Genomic DNA, 21,308 nt, shown 5'->3' with positions numbered 1-21,308 from the left:
TCTTTGTCATTTTGTATACCACTGTCTTCTGACCTTTGGTGTAGAGCTTAGAGTTATTACCTTAGCACCAGGTCCGGATCTACAAAGTTCAGATTCCTCCAGGTGAGTGTTGTTTGGATCTGGCTGCTGTGCTCCACTTCTTTCTGCTGCAGCTGTTAGAGTTGAGCCCTTTGTGTCTCTCTGGCAAGATGTTCTGCTCCTGAATCAGCTGGGTGGTTCTTGTCTCTAGCCTCTTTGCAGGGAGTTTTGCTGAAGGGTTCCATGCTGGGCCTGCACTCTGGGTCGAATGAGGATCCGTGGGCCCCGAGCGAGCGGCCTCACTCACACACTGGGCCTGCACTCCTGGTCTATTCAGGATCCCGGGGGCCTGGGGTTGTCTCACTCACTCGCTGGGCCTGGGCTCTGGGTCTATCTCAACAACTTGCCCTCCTCATATATTCATGTTTTATTTTTAGTTCAGCTCAATGAAACCAGGTTAAAGACTAGTCAATAATCCTAAAATAAGCTACCTTTATTGCTGTTTTACTAGCACTATAGCTGTCACACTTCCATGCTTATAGTAAATAAAGTGTTTTTGCTGAGTTGTACCCTCAGCTTTTTCAACATTAGGAACACTTTTACTCCCATTATTTTATAAAAAGCCTTCAAACCATCTTAATTTATCACTTTCATCTAAAAATCATAAAAGTTATATGGTAGAATAGGAGTTGTCAACCAGAGGATCTCCCTCTACTTCAGTGTGGTATTAGAAGACATCACTTAGTTCATCACTGACTTCACTGCCAGAGGTTTTGTAGTAGACAGTAGCCTCCTTTGCCACCCTGGTTTCTAAACAGTTATTTTCGGGTATGACTTCTGATAAGTAAGTATTTGCTAAAAGTCAGTCATTCTTACATTATCTTCAAGATTTTAGGCCCCATCTGAATTGTACCAGTACTGGTATTGTATTTACTTATCATTCTTCTTAAATTAACATTTTTGTTATAATTAATTTTTGCAATAACTGGAATTGAAGCCATGGGTACTTTACCTCTGAGCTACATCTCTTGTCGTTTATATTTTATTTTAGTTTTAATTCTGAGACATCCTAAGTTTCTCAGACTGACACCAAACTTGTGATCCTTTTGCCTCAGCCTCCTGAACTAGCTAGCATTAGAGGAAACTTTACAGCACTAGTGTAAACATAAAATTAATTTTATTTCTAATGCATATAAGCAAATCAACAGGTGGTTGGTTATTAAGCTTGAAATCCATGCTGTTGAGGCTGGGAGTATAGCTCAGTGGTATATAGTACATGCCAAGGTCCCGGCTTCAAATATCACCAAAACAAAACAAAATAACCCCCACAAGACACAAAACAACAACTAAAAAAATGCCAATATTCTCTGAATTGCCCAGTCATTTGGTACACACTAGAGGTTCAAAGACCACACTGTTACCTTTAGAGAAAAAGATTGATTGAAACAAAAGACAATATCCATTACTTATTAGCATTGTCCAAAGAATGGTATCACTGTTTAATAGCTGCAAAGTTCCTCTTTTACCTGAGGTAGCCAACTACTGAAACAGAACTTCATAACCAGAGGAGAAAAGTGAATGTTTACATGTTTAAAAAACCACCTGCTTCCACTGAGAGACTTCCACCACTTATAGGAAAAGAAGCAAACCTCATACAAAATTAAATCAAGTTTCTTTTTTTTCTTGGGCAGAGTGTCACTACACAGCTCAGACTCATAGTGTTCCTCCCATTCCCAGCCTCCCTAGTGCTTGGCTTACAGGTGTGCACCACAGACTCCATCACAGGCTCAGTGTGCCTGGAGGCGAGGCTGGTGTGGCATAGAATGCCAGTGATCAAACCCTGGCCCCTGCGCTTACCTAAGCAAGTGCTTAGTCCACTGAGCTATCTTGCTGGACCTAAAATCAATTTTCTTGACTGGAAGAAATTACTCCCATGTACATGTTTTAATTACAAGAATACAATTTCGCTGCACAAAGTTTATTTAGAAGGCTTGTCTCAAATACAAATACAACATTCATAAGACCAGCAATTGGAAATACCTATAGCTATAATGTAAGCTAGCTATTTTACCTACATGGTTACACACTTATTAAATATAAGATTAAACATATTAAACAAAGCTGAGCATGGTGGTGCATGTTTATAACCCTAGCACTCTGGAGACTGAGGCAGAATGATAGTAAGGTCAAGTCCAACTTGGACAACTTAGAAACTTAGGCCCTGACTCAAATTAAAAATAAAAGGGTTAGGGATGTAGCTTAGTGTGAAGACTGTTTAATCCCCAGTGCTAGAGGGAAAAAAAAACACATTGAATACTCCATCTCTTGGCAGAGTAGCACTATTTCCTGTAACAGAAATGATCACAAAACAAGTATTTTCTCCAGCCAGAAATTCTAAAGTTCTTCAGTCTTGAATCCATGATTTATTGTTTCAGGCTTCAAATTGTCCTGTTCTTTTCACAACTGTAGCATGGCATCCTCCTATCCTCTCACCTTTCCCTGAAACTGGCATGTTCATGGGAACATCACTGCGAAACATGCTCTGCAGTTAAAATTAGCCCAATTTAGCAGCACACAGGCCATGACTCCAAGTCACTATGAAGACAGACAACACAGGTAATGAGATTTGTAGGCTGCAATTATGACAGACAAGTCCACCTCTCTTCTGGAAAGCAGCAACTGTTTCTACGTATTCAGAGAGACAAAAATCACATATATGCAAACCTACCGCTTCTCATTATGCTGACTCCACAATTTCCCTTCTCAAATTTTACTCCTTCATACTTGTACCCTGTTAGGAAATAAAATCAAAGAATTTATTTTTCATTATTGGAACAACCCAGTTATTCTGTGAAGTCCCTATAGTTTAAAGCAGATGACTACAAAGCAACCTTTGTCCAGAGACATTGTATATCACCTTAGATTGCCTGTGAAAGTAATGGGATGAGTCATGACTTCTCACAGTTACTTCTTTATTTTTCCTAAGAAAGCTTTTGGGATAATTGGGATTAGCAGCTTCATCAAATTGGAGTAAGACTTACTATATGATAATATTCATATATGTATTCCTCAAATTCAAAGGAGAATCATCACATTCTTAGAATACTATATACCTTATCAGTTCAAACTGGGACACCACTGAAAGCCAAAGTAGAAATCCTCCTTGAGCCATACCTTTTTATGAGCTTTCCCTCTGCCTTAAAAAAGTAGAAGAGGCCAAAATAAATATCAAGCTAGTCAACTCCTTGGTTTAATCCTGAGCTGGTGTCAATTATGATGTAAAAAGCCTGGCCCCTAAGCTTTCATTATTTACTAAAGAACCAAATCAGAATTTTAAATCCCTGAGACAAGGGTTCTTTGATTATTTTCTATTAGAACAAAGCATCTTCTCTTCTCAACATTTTCATTGTTTTTCTTTTTTACTTCTCATCCTTTTGTTTTTATAACCTGGAGTTTCAATGTCAAATCAGCCACCCCCATTTGTTAACACCAACAACTACCCAACAGAGGTGAAGATAGCTGACACCAATTCTTAACTCTGGTCCTGTAGGCTATCATCAAAGGCAACAATGACACACTAAAGAATATTCATTAATCTTTAACTTGAGTTGACAAGCAAGTATAGGCACAGATTTCTTTCCTAAATGTCTCAAGAACTATAAACTGCTTTTTATCTGTTGTACATAATAATTACATTCATCTTGAGGAATTAGAACATGTACATATCACATATTAGCCACTTTTCCATTTATCCTTCCAATCCTCCTCGTTTTCCCTTTTCTCAAGCCCTTTTTCCATTCCTACCAAGTCTACCTCCCTATTTCCTAGAGTTATTAAAAGATGTTTAAAAGAACAGCTCCACATAGACTCCTAATTTGGTATAGTGATATACTCAGATTGATTTCTCTCCATTTTCCCCCATTCAACTCAGACTTTTTCATGAGGAAAGTTTGAGAGCAACAGTCTTGGTTACCTGTTGGAGTTGTCACCATGCATTCTTTATATGGCAGCTGATTCAATCCCTCTTCTACAACAAGTCTGATCTAAAGAGTCAAAGGAAGAATAAAATGAGGACCTGCTGAGAATCTTCTGCAAGCTTTTGAGCCTCGGGAGCCGAACAGTAGACAAAGTCAATCACATCCTAAGCAAGCATTAGCTTATGGGGATAAGAAGGAGGCCCCTATGTATATTAGATGCACGAATAGATCAAATGCCAGGCTGCTTCCATCTAGGCATCTGTCTCTGTTACTTTTCTCTCATTGCTGGCACAAAATACCTGACATCCAAATTTAAGGAAGGAAAGGTTTATTTAGCTCACAGTTTATGGAGGTTTCTGTCTGGCTCCAAGGCAAAGTGGCACATAGCAGAGGGCAGCAGTCCATGGTGGTGGAAAATAGCAAAACAGCAAGAGCAGAAGGGAGGAGCAGTAGCAGCAGCAGAGAATGGGTCTTCCTCCCTTCCTTATACTGCACTGTGCATATGTAACACTCACACTCATAATCCCAACAGCACTTACTCATAATCCCAGCACCAGATCATGAGTGAATCACAGACTCTAGGAGTCTGCCCTATGACTGCATGAGGCTCTGGAAGAACAACTAGACACAAACCACACCAGCATCCAATCTCCATTAAATACGTGATTGACACTAAAGGGCTCAAGGATGCCCTCTGATTGCCATTCAATTAATTCAAGCCAGGAGAGATTCAAAAGCCCAACAAATGGATTTCTGCTGATCTATTGAAAGGAATAGTTAATGTTTAAAATATTTTTGTTTTTCTTTTCAATTTGTTGTAACTTTTTAAACCAATTTTATATGTTTATATCTGGTAATCTAAACCACTAATTTGAGGATAACATTATGCAATACAACAACCATTGTCAAATTAAAAAAAAATTCTTTAGCAAGTGTCAAGACTCACGGAAGGCACCCTTGGCAGTAATATACTTCGGATCACTCTGAAAATAGTGCACACTGGGACTTTCTCTGCCTCATTCAGAATTTTTGAATCATTAATGCGAATTCTTTTAACAAAAGGCTACCAAAATTCAAATGAAGCCTGAAAATTCTTGTCAGAAAATAAATGAGCGGTGAGGCTGAATGAATTTGCTAAGCCTGAAAGAAGAACCTGTAAGATGTACTGGGGTCTCTCAGCTAAAGAAAAGGCTTTTAATAACCATATATGATACAAAGAAAAGAATCACATGGTACTACTGGCAATAACCTCCTCAAACTAGATATGCCATTCCTATGAGTGATCAAAAGCTGACTCCCACAAAAGCAGTGTAGAGCCTATAATACACATTTTCTCCAATAAATCTTATATTACTAATTGAGAATCAGGAACAACAGGGAGATGTACTAGGTTCCATGTTCTGTGATCACAACACAACACCCTAGTGCCATTAAAATGATCAATTATAAACAGGCCAGTATTTTGCCACCCTGCAGAATCAGAGAAAGAAACGAAAAACTCTCATGAACACTATATGCATATGCACATTCACCTGTAGCTGCCACCTTTTGTTATATTTTTAACGACAAAATTACAAGGTAAAAGAAAATGAACAGCATGACCACTTTCTCCTTATAACACTCTTCCAAAAAATCTTATCTCTTGCCCCACCCCCTGTATCCCTGGGACAGAAATTAGGGTGTTCAAGTCTTACCAGAAAGCATAAAACCAGAGGAAGAATAACTACAATATAAGGAGGATGAAGGAATATATCTAAAGTCATGCTTAAAATGGTCAAGGTCTGGGGTCCAATTCCCAGCATCTATAAATAAACATAAATAAATTAAAACTCAGGGATGTGAAGCCAATGGAAGCGCACCATGACAAATTCAGGGTAGAATTAATGTCCATTATAATGGGACCCTCATGCTATAGCACAAGTCCTTAACAATAGAAGCATAAACAGTTAGAACCCCTATGAAAACCGCAGCTAACTCTTCATCCTTAAATCAGGTCCTTCAAAGCCAACTGCACAAAACTGAGAAGTCCAAATTAGTGGCCCTTCAGATAAATTACATAATAGATCCTTATCTCATTCAACTTAGGTATAATGTCTGCCACTTCAGGGAAGAATTTTACATTAACTACGAACTTAACTACTACTTCCCAAAGAAATGAGCACATGTGCCCATCACGGTTGTTCGTACCTGTAGTTCCAACTACTCTAGAGGCTAAGGCAGAAGGAATACTTAGCCCAGAAGTTTGAGACCAGCCTAGGCAACATATCAAGACCCAGTCTCAAATTTAAAAATAGAACAAAAAAAATAGAAAAGGAAAAAGAGAATACAAAGAAAGCAAAGGAAAGAGGAATCATTTTCTAGCAATGAACACAAAGAGTCTTATTAAGACACAAATTTCTGGGCTGGGGAGATAGATCAGCAGTCTAAGTACCCACCTGGCAAGTGCAAAGACCTGGGTTCAGTCTCTGGTACCACATGCCACACTGGCCCAGAAACCCTGGCACACTGTGCCAACCACTGAAACTAGGCATTGTGGCATACACCTGAAATCCTAGCCCTAGGGTGGCTGAAATAGGAGGATCACTATGAGTCCAACCTATGTAGGGAGACCCTGTACCAAATAATAAATAAAAGATTTAAAAAAATGCTTTTTAAAAAAAAGACAAAAATTTCTTCCTCCTAAAATCTGTCCTTTTGATTTGATGAAAGTTCAAAGGACAAAATGACCTACTATTGTCCCAGGAATGTCAACCATATTTATCTTGGTGTTATCAACCTCATTACTACTCATTTTAAATATAATTCATCTCTGGACTAAGAGTAGTTAAAATTAAAAGCAGATCAGAAGTTGTCTACTCTTGGAAAACTCTCTAGGAAAAATTCAAGGCACTAAGCACACTTCTGTAACACAGTGGTTACTCTAAAGACAAGCTAATTTAGCCTAAGAACATCTCAGATGACATTAGCTAAACAGAGTAGGGTGTGCTCAATCCTTTACAGGAAGTTCCTGAAGAAAATCCAAATGGTCCAACTTACCATTTCATGTGTGAGTATAATACAGAATAGAGACAGAATAAATACTACTTCTTTATAAATTACAAAATGCCAGTTTTTGTGAATTAGCTAGATACAATGGAAACTACTTGATTCCTTACATCTTTGGTTTTCTTCTAATGTACTTCATTTTAGTGCCCTAAAAGAGCAGTAAAATGAAATAATGTAAGAACTGCTGAAAGAATCAGGTATCAAGCTCAGTGGCACAGCATGGCAAGTGTGAGGTCCTAGGTTTGATTCTTCTCACGTCCCTCCCAATAAAAGACTTGTCGAAAAACCAGATTACCAAGATCCATCTGAGAACGAGTAGTACCTGACAACTACAGAAAATGAGCTTATGGGCAGTGCTTGGAGGTGAAAGAAAATGAAGCAGAGATTTAAGGCAATAGTAGCAAAGGTTAGCAATATGATGTTTTCCCAACCCCATGCTCTTAAAAAAATCAACAAAATAAAACTTGGCCTACCATGATTATATCATTAGGTATAACAATGCAATGAAAATGAAAAAAAAAAAAAAAAAGAAATGAAAATGAAAAGTCTCTACCTACCAAGCGATCCGCAGAAAACATGAAGTCCCCTCTACTGGCTGTCCTAAAAAAAATAGAAAAGTTTTAGTCTACATTTGAGCTTTAAGGTAAAATAATCCTTATTACAGGTAGTAACACCGATATTAAGACCTTTACAAACTAAAAGCTTAAATATTTATGCATACAGACAATTACAAGACCAAAATACTTTTTTACTAGAATATAGGTACCAAAATGAGATGACTTGATAAATATTATTGAAAGTTTTTGCTTGATATCAGCATTAGGATTAGAATTGATAAGATCATATAATCCCCCACTGAGCTGCTGGAGTACATGTTATTTAATCAGGAGATGAACAAGGTTCTCACAGAGCATCAGAGCATGCTCACAGTACAAATTCAGAGGAAATTCTATGGCAAGAAAATCAGGTTCTCCCCACTCTGCTGTTTAATCTGCTTTCATCTAAACCCTATATTATAGAGATAAATAACCCAAGTTCTTTGTGTCTAATCCTATATAATAAAAAACTTTTAAAAATTACAATGGCAAAAGCATATAAGTACTTTTGCCACTGCTCTCAAATTTAACCTAATTTTTAAGATCTATTTTTAAAATAGTTATCATTTCTCCCTTTTGCCTGTTTTCCAAACTTTTTCTTCATTTCCTAGATCTTTCTGCCATTTTCATGAATGCATTTCCTTTTGCTTAACACCTTCATATCCTGAAGTGCATACAAAATAATATTCCAAGGTTCAATCTACTCACAAGCTGTTAACAAGCCAAAAAAGAAATGCTAAATGATTAATGTTCTTTTTGTTTGTAAAAATCTAGTTGTCATTCCTACCCCTTCTCCCATGCATGGTAAATGGTTTGAGAAAATTGATTTAGTGCTTATGTACTTAAAAGTCCCCACCTGCCTATCCAATATGTACCTAAAGTATTTCTGAAAGCAACATCAAAACGGCATATGCCAATACGTATTATCTCAGTATACCATTAATTGTCTCTTGTTTTCCAAGCTGCATTCACCTTCTCTGACAAAAGAAAGCAATGAAATATTTCTGATACAAATGTCATTAGGATTCTTAGAGTAACCACAGGTCTAGCTTATTACAGATTTCACTCTAAAATATGGAATACAAAGGGAAGAAAATGGGTCTGTATTTTTATTTATTCATTTTTAAGTATTCCATATATAACTACACACAGTTATATACACACAGTGAACATATTTAAAATAAGTTATATTCCATGTAGTATGGTTTTCAACTGAGAGTATTCTACCAGAATTCTTTCATTTCTACAATGTTCGTAACATGCTCGGCAAGGAAGTAAAAAGAAACTACCAAAAACACTGAAACCAATGCACATCATTGGTCCCTCTTTCAAAAATGACATAGCTAAAGGTGCTTAGAGTTGTTTCCTCGTCCTCTCTATTCTATTGTGTGATTCAACATGTCTTATGGAAGCACCATGCTGCTTTACTTATTGTAGTTTTCAGGTGTAGTTTGAAGTCTGGGATTATAATGTTTCCTACTTTGCTCTTTCAGGATTGCTTTTGCTATTCTGGCTCTCTTATAGTTCCATATATACTTGTAAATTGTTTTTTTCTAGTTATGCAAAAATAGCGTTGATGTTATTTTGATGGAATAAAATTGAATCTATATATCGTTTTTATAATATGGCCACTTTGAGAATATTGGTTCTGCTTAAAATGTCTTTCCATCTTCTAATGTTCTCTTCAATTTCATTTTTCAGAGCACAAAAATTTTCATTATAAAGGTCTTTCACTTTCTGAGGTGATATTTTTTTCTTTTTTGTTTGTTCTTCTTTACGCATTTAGTACAGGGTCTCACTATGCATCTTGGAGTCACAGTGATCCTCCTGTTTTCAGCCTCCCCCAGCGCTGGGATTACAGGCACACACCACCATGCTGTGTCTCTGTGGCCAACTCAGCACACCCGAGAGCGGGGCTGCAGGGGCATGGGGTGCGCAGGGTTGAACCTGGGTCCCTGCGCCCTGGCCTAAGTAGGCACTTAGTCCACTGAGCTATCTCACCGCACCATCTTTCACTTTCTTGATTAGATTATTTCCTAGGTATTTATTTTATGGATTTAGTACAGGGTCTACAGGGTCTCACTAAACAGACTGGACTCGTAGTGATCCTCCTGTTTTCAGCCTCCCAAGTCCTGGGATTACAGGCATGCACCACCACGCCCAGTCTCATTTACTGTCTCAGCCCACCCCGGGTGTGGGGCTGGCACAGCACGCTGGGGTATCGAACCCCTGGCCCCTGTGTCTGCCTAAGCAGGCGCTTTAACCTTTGGAGCTATCTGGCTAGCCAGTACTTAATATTTTCGAAGCCTTTGTGAATGTCATCATTTTCCTGATTTCCTTGTTAGTGAATTCACTCTTGGTGTATGGTAATGCTATTGATTTTCATGTGTTGATTGCATATACTGTCATTTTGTTGCATTTAATAGTACTAAAAATCTTACTGAGTTTTTGGATCTTTATAAAAGATCATGCCATCTGCAAATAAGGATAGTCAGATATTTTTTTCCTTGCCTCTTAACCTCTTTATTTTTTTCCATTTGCCTGACTGCTTAGGCTGAAGTTTCAAGTACCACACTGAAAATGTTGCTTGTAAAGCTGATTATCCAGGTACAGAATGGCAATAGATCCATATCTCTCACCATGAAGGAAAACCAAATCTAAATGGACAAAAGACTTACATAGGAAAATAGAAACACTGAATCTGCTGGATGAAAAAATTGATAACACTCCTAGAAATATAGGCATAGTCAAGGACTTCCTGAAAAGAACCCTTGCCTGTATAAAATAAAATACCAAGAATCAAAACATTGGATTATATCAAATTATAAAGCTTCTGCACTATAAAATAAAAACATAGTAGAGTGAAGAAACAACCTATAAAGTGGGGAAAATATTTACCAGTTACTCTGTAGACAGACAACTAATATCTAGAACAGCGATGATGAAACTTTCAGAGCTTTTAGTCAGCTGTGCCACTTATGCCATAGGCTCACCACCACAGATATAGAACCTACAAAGATGTCAAAAAAGTTAAACTCCCCCAGTAAAAGACCCAATTAAAAAAATGGGCACCTGAAATGAATAGACATTTCTCATAGGAAGCACAAATAGCCAACAAGTACATGAAAAAAAAATTTCAGCAGCATTGGGCATTAGAAAAATCAAATTAAAAAAAACTCTGATATTCTCTCTTACTCCAGTAACAAGGCCTATTATCAAGGACATAAAAGAGTATCAAATGTTGGCAAGGTTATGGGGACAAAAAGAACCCTTTTACATTGTTGATAGGAATATAAACTAGTATAAGTACTATGGAGATCAACATGTAGATTCCTCAAAACAATAATAATAAAAATAAAAAAGAAATTTTCTTTGACTCAGCTATCTATTCTATCTATTTTCCTTAAATAGTAAAACCATCATACTACAGTCACATTACACCCATGTTCATGGCACTGCGATTCACAATAGCTATATTATAGAAGTAGCTTATAATAGATACACAATGGCTTACTACTGAATTATAAAGAATGATAAATTTGAGTCACTTGTAGGTGAATGGATGAAACTTAAGACTACAATGGTACATGAAATAAATCAGACATAGAAGCTTCAATATTCCAGTTGTGAATATTTAAGGTGTGGTTTGTCTAATACAAGGAACCTCAAGTATAAATGATACAAAGGGCAAAATAAAAGAGATATGGTAGGAAACAGAAAGGACTATGCAGATGAAAAGCAATCTGCAAAGTGAGAAAAGGAGATAAAACGAGAGTAAAATGATTAATATGTAATTTGTACACTAACAATTCCCCAAGATAAATGTCATTATTATGTACTGCAAACACATATTAAAAAATACTGAAGTCTATTGTCCTCTGTGCTAAACCTACACAAATCTGTCTAGGCATCACATGGTTTTATCAATGGGAAAGAAAAGTCAAGATTTATATTAAAGAAATATCCCATGATATTGAAGCAGTTCACAGGCTTTTCTGTGATGAGCATTTTGGTTTTGTACAGCTCAAGGGAAGGGTTCTGAGGTTTCTCTTATCTCAGGGTGATAACAGACGGGTTCCATAGATTGGCTTCGTTGTGTGTGGAATCCCTGGCTCTACCTATAATCCAAACAGAAGCCAGGGAATCATCACACAGTACAGAATAAGTGGCCCAGCCTCAGCACAGCATAAGCATCTGTAAAACTACAAATTGGTTACACTCAAGACAGTACAAACAACCTCCAAGGATGAGGGCCAAGAATATGCTTTTAAGAAAAAAAAAAAAAACTCCACTAGCAATTCTGATGCAAAGCTTTGGTTAAAAGCATTACACTGCTGTAGTTTGGCCCTGGGGTTGCAGGCAGAATGGTAGTCAGCTGCCAGCTTTAAGTACTATTTTTTGAAAAAGTGCTGAAATAGCAGGAGTTCATTCAGAGACCATTTGTGTACCACAAGAAACAAAAGTGTTGCAGCTGTAGAAAGAGAAAGAATCTCAACTTTGATTGGTTGATATTAAAATTCAGGTGACATTTTCTCTCTAGTAAGAGTATGTCAAGCTGGGAGATCAGCTCCTCCACTTCAGCCAGGAGATGAAATTGCCATTATTACCCCCATTAATGGAGGATAATGCTTTTCAGCCATGTAGGAAAAATACTAATGAAGTTGAAGAGAAATCTAAAGACATAATAAAATGTAATGCTGAGAAACTTTCAGTAGATAAAGTCTCACAGTTGGTGATTCTCCAATATGTGGTGCAGTGTCCTTATTTGTAGGGACTGTAAGAAATAAATTTAAAGGGAAAAGAAGTCATTAGTTTAGCATACGAAGCATACGTACTAGTGGCAAAAAACGAAATCAGAAACATTTGTAGTGACATTAGGGAGAAAAAGCTAGTAAAACACATAGCAATGGTCCATAGGCGGCTTGGCTGCAGTGTCAGGGCAAGTATAGTTATAGCTGTGCCCTCATTCCACAGGGCTGCATTTCCAGTAGCGTGAGCTATGCCACTGACACTTTAAAAGTCAAGGTGCACAAACAGAAGAAAGGAAATATATCAACAATCTTTACTGTCATGGAAAACAAATAAACGAACAATGTTTTGGGGCAACTAGTGATCAGGCATATTTTTTAGACTATTAAATCTTTCTTTCATTTTTTATTTTTTAAAGAGAATAAAAGTAGTAATAAAAAAATAGAAATGACATAGCATTTCATTAAACAAAATAATATGAATCCCACATTATTTGTTGTACTTCAGTGTTGCCTCAAATTAGTTGTTCAGACTCCAAATATATGCATGCAGAATTGGAAAAAGGGAAAAAGTTTTAAGAAATTAAGAAGAAAGAAAAACAAAAATGAGAAACAGCATTAAATCTTAGATTTGGTAAATTTTCATTATTGATCATCTTTTGGTTTTTCTTCAACAGAAGACAGTTTAGTGAAGCACATTCTCTTAGGTTTTACCAGTGGGTCAAATGGGAGAAAAGGAAGTCAAAATAAATGGTTCTGGAGGATAAAGTTCTAAGAACTAGAGATAAGGAAGAAATGAGATAATGTAAATGTGAAGACAGGTTTCTGTGGTCAACATATGTTTCTGTGATTTTTAATTATAACTGAACTCACATTAAAATATGGCCTCTCCTCAGTAAATTTAACTGTTTCAGAGAGACCTCTTTGTTCTCCCAAGCTCCAGTACATTAATAGTGTTATTATCAAGTGCATGCATATGGAAGTGGCATAATTGGAAGGTCACTATCAGACAATTTTGTTATTATATGTTATACATTTTCAAAATGTACATATTTAAAATATTAACTATGATTTAGAAAGCTTAAAAATGGTATTTGCCTATTTTAAAGAATTTAGTGATAAATCTAAAAATACAGAGATTTCTAATGTTTTAGGGTCTATAACTGTTCCTTTATACTTTTCATATTTTGTTAGTTATTACCAGTATATAAATCAGCATAATAGTATTAAAAAACTACATGATTTGTGTTAAAGTCAATGTTTAAAATATAAAATGTAAATGTTAAAGGAGATTACATTAAGAAAATTCATATTAAATAAATTATATGATTTCTAAAGTATTTGAGAGTTTTTTCTGGACACCTGTGCAAAATTACCATTGCTGAAGTCATTAAAATGATTTTTGCAAGATTTTTATACTAAATGATACAGTTTTTGGTTGATTAGCCTATATGCTCCCTTGATATACTTGAATAAATAATCCTCACACTTTTACAATATGTTATCAGTCTATTGAGATATATTTGACAAACAAAACAAATATATATATATCAAAAAGAATCGAACTCAAGACTTCACCCCTGCCAGGCAGGTGCTGTGCCATACATCCATGGCCCCAAAAATATTTATATTAAGGAGAAAATAAAAGAACATTACATTATTCAGATCAGTGGTGGTGAACCTATAGCATGCATGCCAAAGTGGGCTGTCTGTTTCATTAGAAGCTCTAAAAGGTTCAATGGCTTAGATCATTCAAATCATATTAAGCTGCTACTCACATCAGGGTTGGATAGGATGCTTTCACATCCTAAGGTTAACTGTCTCTTCTCAAGATGACTAAAACAGTTACAAGGTTGAATGACTTCCTTCTTTAGTGCTACTTAATAATCTAAAATACATTTAAAGTGGCTCAATTATCATCCAAGTAGCTTGCAAAGTCCATGCCAAAACCCCTCCTAAGACAAATACATATACAGGCAGAATATATTCGACAGCTCACAGAACGATTTTACTCTATTTTAAGAAACAAAAGACTGAACAAGGAAGATAACCTGTTAAATATATTACCTTGCCTTAAATAGGTCATTTTCATGAACAATGTTCAAAGGAAAAATGCATTCTTTATACTTATATTTTGCTGGATTCAGTATATAAAGGACGTAGGAGGGAAAGGATGCAGAGTTTAATGAATTTCAACCACAAGGAAAAAGGAAAAAAAATTCCTTAAAACAAAAGAACACAAGGAAATTAAGGTGTCATTTCATTTTGCTAATTCACTAGTGACCCATGTATGCACAGCTCAGTAAATTACCTGCTCAGTGTTCAGATTACTGAACTGTCATAGAGAAATAATTTCCTCAGAATTTAGTAATACAGTCTGTATTTCAAATACTGTACTCCTCAAAAAAGTCCTTTTAAATCTGTAGTACACATTCTCAATCTTTCCTACTGTCCAGCTGGATGAATCCCACTTTCTCTATGTCAAAGTCAATTCATAAGTCTTTCACTACCTAACTAGATAGATGCTAAAGATCAGGAACAATAAAAGAAACAATATATGCTACAGCTACTTGTATTAGCAAACAACTACATATGCCAGAAAGAACACATGATAATTAATGATATTTTCCAGGACTAGATTATGTAAATATATTTCATCTTAACATAGGAACTCCCTACACAGGCTGAAAAAGAACTTGTTTGTAGGGAGATGACAATCTTTTGCTGATGAAAAACAGAAGAAACAGTCTCTGTTAATGAATTTGGGGAAAAAAAACACTGTTCCCAGTTTAAGTAAGCATCAACTAGTTATCAAAAATTTTAGTGTTCATGGCTGATGATATGGCTCAGTGGTACAGTGCTTGTTTTACATGTGCTAAGCCTAGTTTCCATCTCCAGTACCACCAAAAATAAATAATGGGGGGTCTTTCTATACTATATCAAAGCACAACAGAAGTATACAGGATGTTAGTATTGGTTTTCAAAATAAGGATGTGAGTTTCATTTTTAGTTAAATTCCATTTACTTTGCTATGAAGTCTGCACAGATCCAAACCAAAGATTTGAAATGCCTTAAATATGCAAAACTCTTCACAGTTTCTAACAAATGTTCACAGACAGTGCTTGGTTTAGCCTCCCAGGAGCACAATGAGGCAGTACCAACATCGTCATTTTAAAATAATAAAGCTAAAGCACAGATACTATAAACATCTGGCCTAAGATCACTCCTCCACATCTTACCAAATGTACAATAAACCAAGACTCCACTTATATACACTTTTATTATATAATCCAGGTTTTCTGTGCAATGAAGAATAATGAGAAACATATATATATATATATATATATATATATATATAGAGAGAGAGAGAGAGAGAGAGAGAGACATACTCTCTCCAAGTTCTAGAGTAATAGTTCTTAACATACACATCACTATAACCCTTTGTGAAATCTAATAACAGGATCTTTATCCCATCAAAACAGAACATAAGTAAATATCCATGAGTATTCTTCATAGTATCCAAAGAGTGGAAGCCACCTAAACATATTCTGCTGAATGAATAAAAAAAAATTGCAGTATTTCCATACAGTACTATTCAGCCATAAAAAAGAATGTTATATTCATAAAACATGGGTGAACCCTGAAAACATTCCATTAAAAATGTAACAAAAGGATCACATATCATATGATTCCTTTTATTTGAAACATTCTTAATAACAAATATCACAAGAGTTGTTCTTATAGAAATTGAGTGTAAACCAGGCATGATGGCTCATGCCTACAATTCCAGCATGTGGGAGGCTGAAACAAGAGTATCTTTGTGAGTTCAAGACTAGCTTGGGCTGCAAAGTGAGCTCAAGGTAGCCTGAACTGTATAGTGAGACCTTATCTCAAAAAGATCAATAAATAAATAAATAAATGGTAGAATGTCAGTGTAAAACAGTGGTTAGTAGAGGGTGGAAAGAGTAGCAGGGAGGGAAGAATTAGAGTTGAAAGATGGTTACTAAGCTATAGTTCAATTGGAGTGAGAAGTTCTGAATATGTCATTACACTGGAGGGACATTATAAATCATTACAATGTACTATATGTTTCCAAAAGAGGAAACAATTTTGAAAGCTTTCATCATGAAGAAATAATCAATGACTGAAGAGATAAATATGATTAACCTGACTTAAACATTATGCAATAGGGCCAGGGATATAGCTCAAGAGCACAGAGCCTGCCTGGCAAGCACAAGATCCTGAGTTCCACTCTCCATATCAAAACTTTATGCAATATGTGTATTGAATATTTCATGGCACCCATTAATCTCCAATTTTATGTTTTACGTACCTGCTAAAAATAAATTGAAAGCAGCCTCTATGTCAACAGACAGATGGAGAAAGAAAATGTGGTATTTAAAATCATTGAGTACTACTCTCAATAAAGAATAAACTTGAATCATTTATAGGAAAATTGATGCATTTTGAGAACATGTTAAGTAAAATAAGTCAGACACACAAGCTTAAATATCACATAATTTCTTTTACATAAGAAATAATGATAAAAATAAAGATCAAAATACCTGATAGATAATAAGAGGTAGGGAGCTAGAGCTTGTTTAATTGGGAAGGGGATCAAGAAAACAAGGGGGAAGATAAAAGAAAGAAAGGGGATGAATAAAGAACTCAGATGTGTTATGTGCATGCACCAACTCCCCACAAGGAATGGAACCATTATGTAATGCAAACATGAACTATTAAAAAAACTGCAAATGGAAAATTAATATTTCCATGTTTAAGTCAAAAATAACTTTTAAAAGTGAAACATACAAATAGGCAAGTCAATTGAGACAAAAAGTAGACTGGCTATTGTTTAAGGTTTGAGGGAGGTCAGAGTCAAATGTGGCTTATTTGGCTGATGAAAATGTTCTGAAACTGACCATTATATATAGTGGTATACAGCCAGTGTGCACTAATACCTAAATTGTCTGGTATGTGAATTGTATCTCATTGAGGAATTTTGTTTTGTGGTACTAGGAATTGAACCTAGGGTCTTTTCACTGAGCTGTATTATACCCCCCACCTTTTAAATTTTTTTGAGACAAGGTCTCCCAAGTTTCTAAGTTGTGCATGTTGGGCTAGAATTCATAGACCTCCTGTCTTAACCTCCTTCACTGCCAGGATTACAGTCATGCATCACCGTGCTTGGTTTAAAATATTAAACCACTGAAAGTAGACAGGTAAAATTTTCCAAGTAACTACGGGGGCTCTATAAAGCCCTAAATCTCTTCTACAGGTACAGTGACGTCCAATACTCAACTTTAGTTAATTCTTGTTCTACAGAAACAAGAATCACCATCCTATTTTGTTTCACAAATACTTGATTTCAGCTGTTCACACAACCACTACCAAACAAGCCTAAGCTTCATACTTCTAAAAATCACTGCTTCGTCTATTTATTACATCCTATGATCACAGAAGTTTTCCAAACTGATTCATTGTAAACAGTTAAATGATTCATACTTAAAGTGTCATTTTAATGGCTAGAAAAAAATCTTTAATAATTGAGCATCTATTACCTGCAAGGCATGGTTGAAATTCAAAGATGTAGTAGATTCTGCCTTCAAAGAGCCTAAAACCTAATAGGCAAGATAAGATCAACACACAAGTAACAATATACAAAATAGAAGGCTCATTTATCTATTTAAAATGTCACTAAAAATCAGCCAAAATGATTAAAAGAAGGGTTCTTCGCAAAGGTGCATATTTAAAACTTTTTAACCTTGAAAAATAGATAGGGCCAGGCACGGTGGTAACAGCCTGTAATCCCATCACTCTGGAGGCTGATGCAGGAGGATCCTTATGAGTTTCGAGGCCAGCCTGGGCTACACAGTGAGTTCCAGGCCAATGTGAAATCCATGGACAGCTAAATCTTGTCTCAAAAAGACCAGAAAAAAAGGTAGTATCTTAACATGAATAGGGAGAAGGATATAGGTACGTGTTTGATTTCCGCTGTTCACACAATCAGAGGGACAGTGCAGCACAACAACATTTCCTTGGAACTGCATTATGTTTATCTTTAACCTGTGGTGTTTCATGGTAATGCACAGCCATAGGTAGTAACCATTTCAGAGTGTAAATTTAGCACATATGGTACATACTTTCCAGATAACAGCTGGACCAAGGATGTTTCAGAATAATTCCTAGAAATTATGAGGAAGGGCTTAAGGATCAGGCTAAAGGTTCAAGACTTTATTTGGTAGCCTCTGAGACCTCAGAAGGCTGCTGAAATAAAGAAAAACTACAGGCAAGGAAACAAATTAGGAGACTATTATAACAGGGAGCATAGTGCCCATTTTTATCAAGGTATGCCTCGCCACTGAAAATAGGTGGTATTCTGACATGCAGCTACTCATTCAGCATACAGTGAGGAGGACTGAAGTGTAATAGTGCACACCTGTAGTCCCAGTTCCTTGGGAAGCTGACAGGAATGTCACTTGAGCCCAGGAGTTCCAGGTCAGCACAGACAACACAGCAGGACCTCTTCTCAAAAAAAGGAAAAAAAGCGCAACCAAATAAAGAAACCACCTGCAGTTCATTATGGTACATACTTTCCATGTTTTCCATGGGTTTTCAAAAAGCAATTTGAAAACAGCATTTTGACATGAAGTTTAGGCTACAAGGGTTTATAAGGCAGCTGGAGTGAAAGGCTCCTTTAGCTCTGTTATCTATGTTCTGTAAATTTGCAGTGAAACAGTCAATAACAATTACATGATATACTTTCACGTGGCCAGGTAAACCTGAAATTCTACATATTGAATGTAGAATTAAATGACATTTTTTCTGTAGCAAACACTGAGGAATCAGAGGGACAGTGTAGCACAACAGCATTTCCTTGGAACTGCATTATGTTTATCTGTGAACCTGCAGTAATGCACAGCCATAGGTAGTAACCATTTTAGTGTGTAAATTTAGCACGTAGACAAACACTGGGCGTTTACCTGCTGAGGATTCGTCATTGCTCAAAGAGACAAAGAGATCTGGAGAGTCAGGTCTAATCTTTACTCAAAGTGAATTACAAACTAGGAAAAGGTTGAAAGTGTGTGTCAAAGGACTGCTCTGGAACATATTCCTCAAAGAAAAGGCTCTGCCCTAATCTCTCCAAAGACCATTTCCTCAAGGGCAAGAACACTACTCCTAAGGGTTTGTTTGTTTGGTTTGTTTTTTTTTAAATTTCCAATCCCCGCCCACTCCTTGCAGACCCTTCTCTGTCCAGTCTGCCTTTCCCCTTCCATTCTTGACTTACTTGTCCCGGATGATGGTCTGCAACTCTCGGATCTGATCATTCATAGGCAGAAGTTTCAGCTGCGACCCTATCTGTCGGGAGAGTTCGCAGTCCCCTAGAAGGGTGTCGCCAGCAGGTGCGTCATAGTTGCTACTGTTACAAATGTCGCTGGTGCTCTCAGAGTTAAGGTTCGTGGTGCCACAGGCCTGAGAATCACACTCAGCAGGCACGCTACAATGGGCGTGCCCAGTGAGGAGAGTCAGTTTAGCCGCGGCAGCGCTATTTTCCCCGGTACAATCCGGGATCGGGTCTCCAGGTCGCAGCAGCTCGGGACTTGGGGTTGAGGCAGAGTTTACTTGCTGGTTGTGACAGGGCATGGAGTCTGGATGCTGTACCTCCGTGGCCATACACCAGGTTCCAGGCTGTCCCTGTACTACCGCACCCTAAGAATAAGGGAGAACCAGGATTAAGGACTGATGCTTGTGCGCTTTCTCAGCCGCCGCGTCCACTCCCATTCCCCTGCTCCTCCCTCCTTCTTCCCGTTGTCTTCCTCCTCTTCTTCCAAATCTGTAACCCTGACTGCCCTCTCACCCTTAGGCCGCTGCTGGTTCCCTTTCTCAAGCTTTGTCCCACTCCCACCCCCACCAGACGTACCGCTTGCGTAAACACCCTATTGGACACTCTCCCTGCCACTCTTTAGCACGCTGCTCGTTAACTCTTTGAGTCCACCCCTATTGCATGATTTCCTTCACGTAGCCTGGCAGACCTAGTTGCGGGGAGGAGGTGGGGGAAAAGGGGAGCTTCTGCCTTGGGCTCTTTGCGTGATTGGTAGAGACATGAGAAGCTGAAAGTACATTACATACCTAAAGCCCATCTTTAGAGATTTTGTGAGTTGGCAGAGCAATTACACTTCACTCAGTGCATCTTCAAGATAGATTGCTTTACCGAAGGAGGAAGTAAAAATGCCTAGCAGGCTGCTGAAGAAGCGGTCCACCCACAACCAACAGCTTCACAAGTGTACTTCACCAGTAAAGCTTCTTATGGTTATTGGTTGGGTCCTACAGTGTGCACATTACCATAGGAATTGTGAGAGCATTTCAGATCCACTATTATTTTGTTTCTTTTAAATGAATACTTGGAAATAAAAATCTAAGGTAAAGAGTGTCTCAGGCAGTACTTTTTAAAACTCCATGTGTGTTAGAACTGTAGTGCTTGTTAAAATGCAGATTTTCATGGCCCACTTTTGACAATCTGATTTGGCAAATCTGAAATGAGACTCAGATAACAGCAATTCTATTTTTTAAAATAGTATCTTGAATAATAAGAGACTTACCAAACTGCCTTTCTAAAAGACCCATAACCTGAAAATAAAAAATCTGTTAAATCTGCCAACAGATTGGGGACGTTTGACAAGCTCTTTGTCCTCTCTAGATTTGACTTTCCCCATCTATAACATGAGATAGGTTAATTGTTCGACCACCAAATTATTTCTTCCACACTGAAAATAACCACTATATGCAGGGATGCAGAGAAATATGGATAACAGTTAAGAGTAGCCACAGGACATATGAGAACTTGTACTGTAACGTCATGTACCTCGGTAGTGTCCCAAATTTTCTGATCAAGAAGATTATGGGGCCAAAGAGGAAAGTGATCG

At 37.1% G+C, this 21,308-nt stretch overlaps 1 protein-coding gene and 1 pseudogene across 1 annotated transcript in view; one reads left to right on the top strand and one right to left on the bottom strand.

The window, feature by feature from the left end:
- The window catches only part of Uprt (uracil phosphoribosyltransferase homolog), a 21,655-nt gene extending 1,383 nt beyond the window's left edge, over window positions 1–20,272 (bottom strand). The window contains exons 1-5 of the mRNA XM_023707587.1: window positions 20,243–20,272; window positions 19,673–20,094; window positions 7,598–7,640; window positions 3,992–4,061; window positions 2,747–2,809 (exon numbers count right to left, since the gene is read on the bottom strand). Of these exons, the coding sequence (XP_023563355.1) occupies window positions 2,747–2,809; window positions 3,992–4,061; window positions 7,598–7,640; window positions 19,673–20,058 (562 nt within the window). The 5' untranslated portion in view covers window positions 20,059–20,094; window positions 20,243–20,272. The remainder of the gene's footprint in view (window positions 1–2,746; window positions 2,810–3,991; window positions 4,062–7,597; window positions 7,641–19,672; window positions 20,095–20,242) is intronic.
- LOC101568151 lies at window positions 12,001–12,262 on the top strand (annotated as a pseudogene).
- Window positions 20,273–21,308: the final 1,036 nt, after the last annotated feature.

Source organism: Octodon degus, unplaced genomic scaffold (genome assembly GCF_000260255.1).
Source record: "Octodon degus isolate 3935 unplaced genomic scaffold, OctDeg1.0 scaffold00301, whole genome shotgun sequence".
Lineage (NCBI taxonomy): Eukaryota > Metazoa > Chordata > Mammalia > Rodentia > Octodontidae > Octodon > Octodon degus.
Note: the sequence above shows the minus strand (reverse complement) of the source record. Positions and strands in the feature narration are given on the sequence as shown.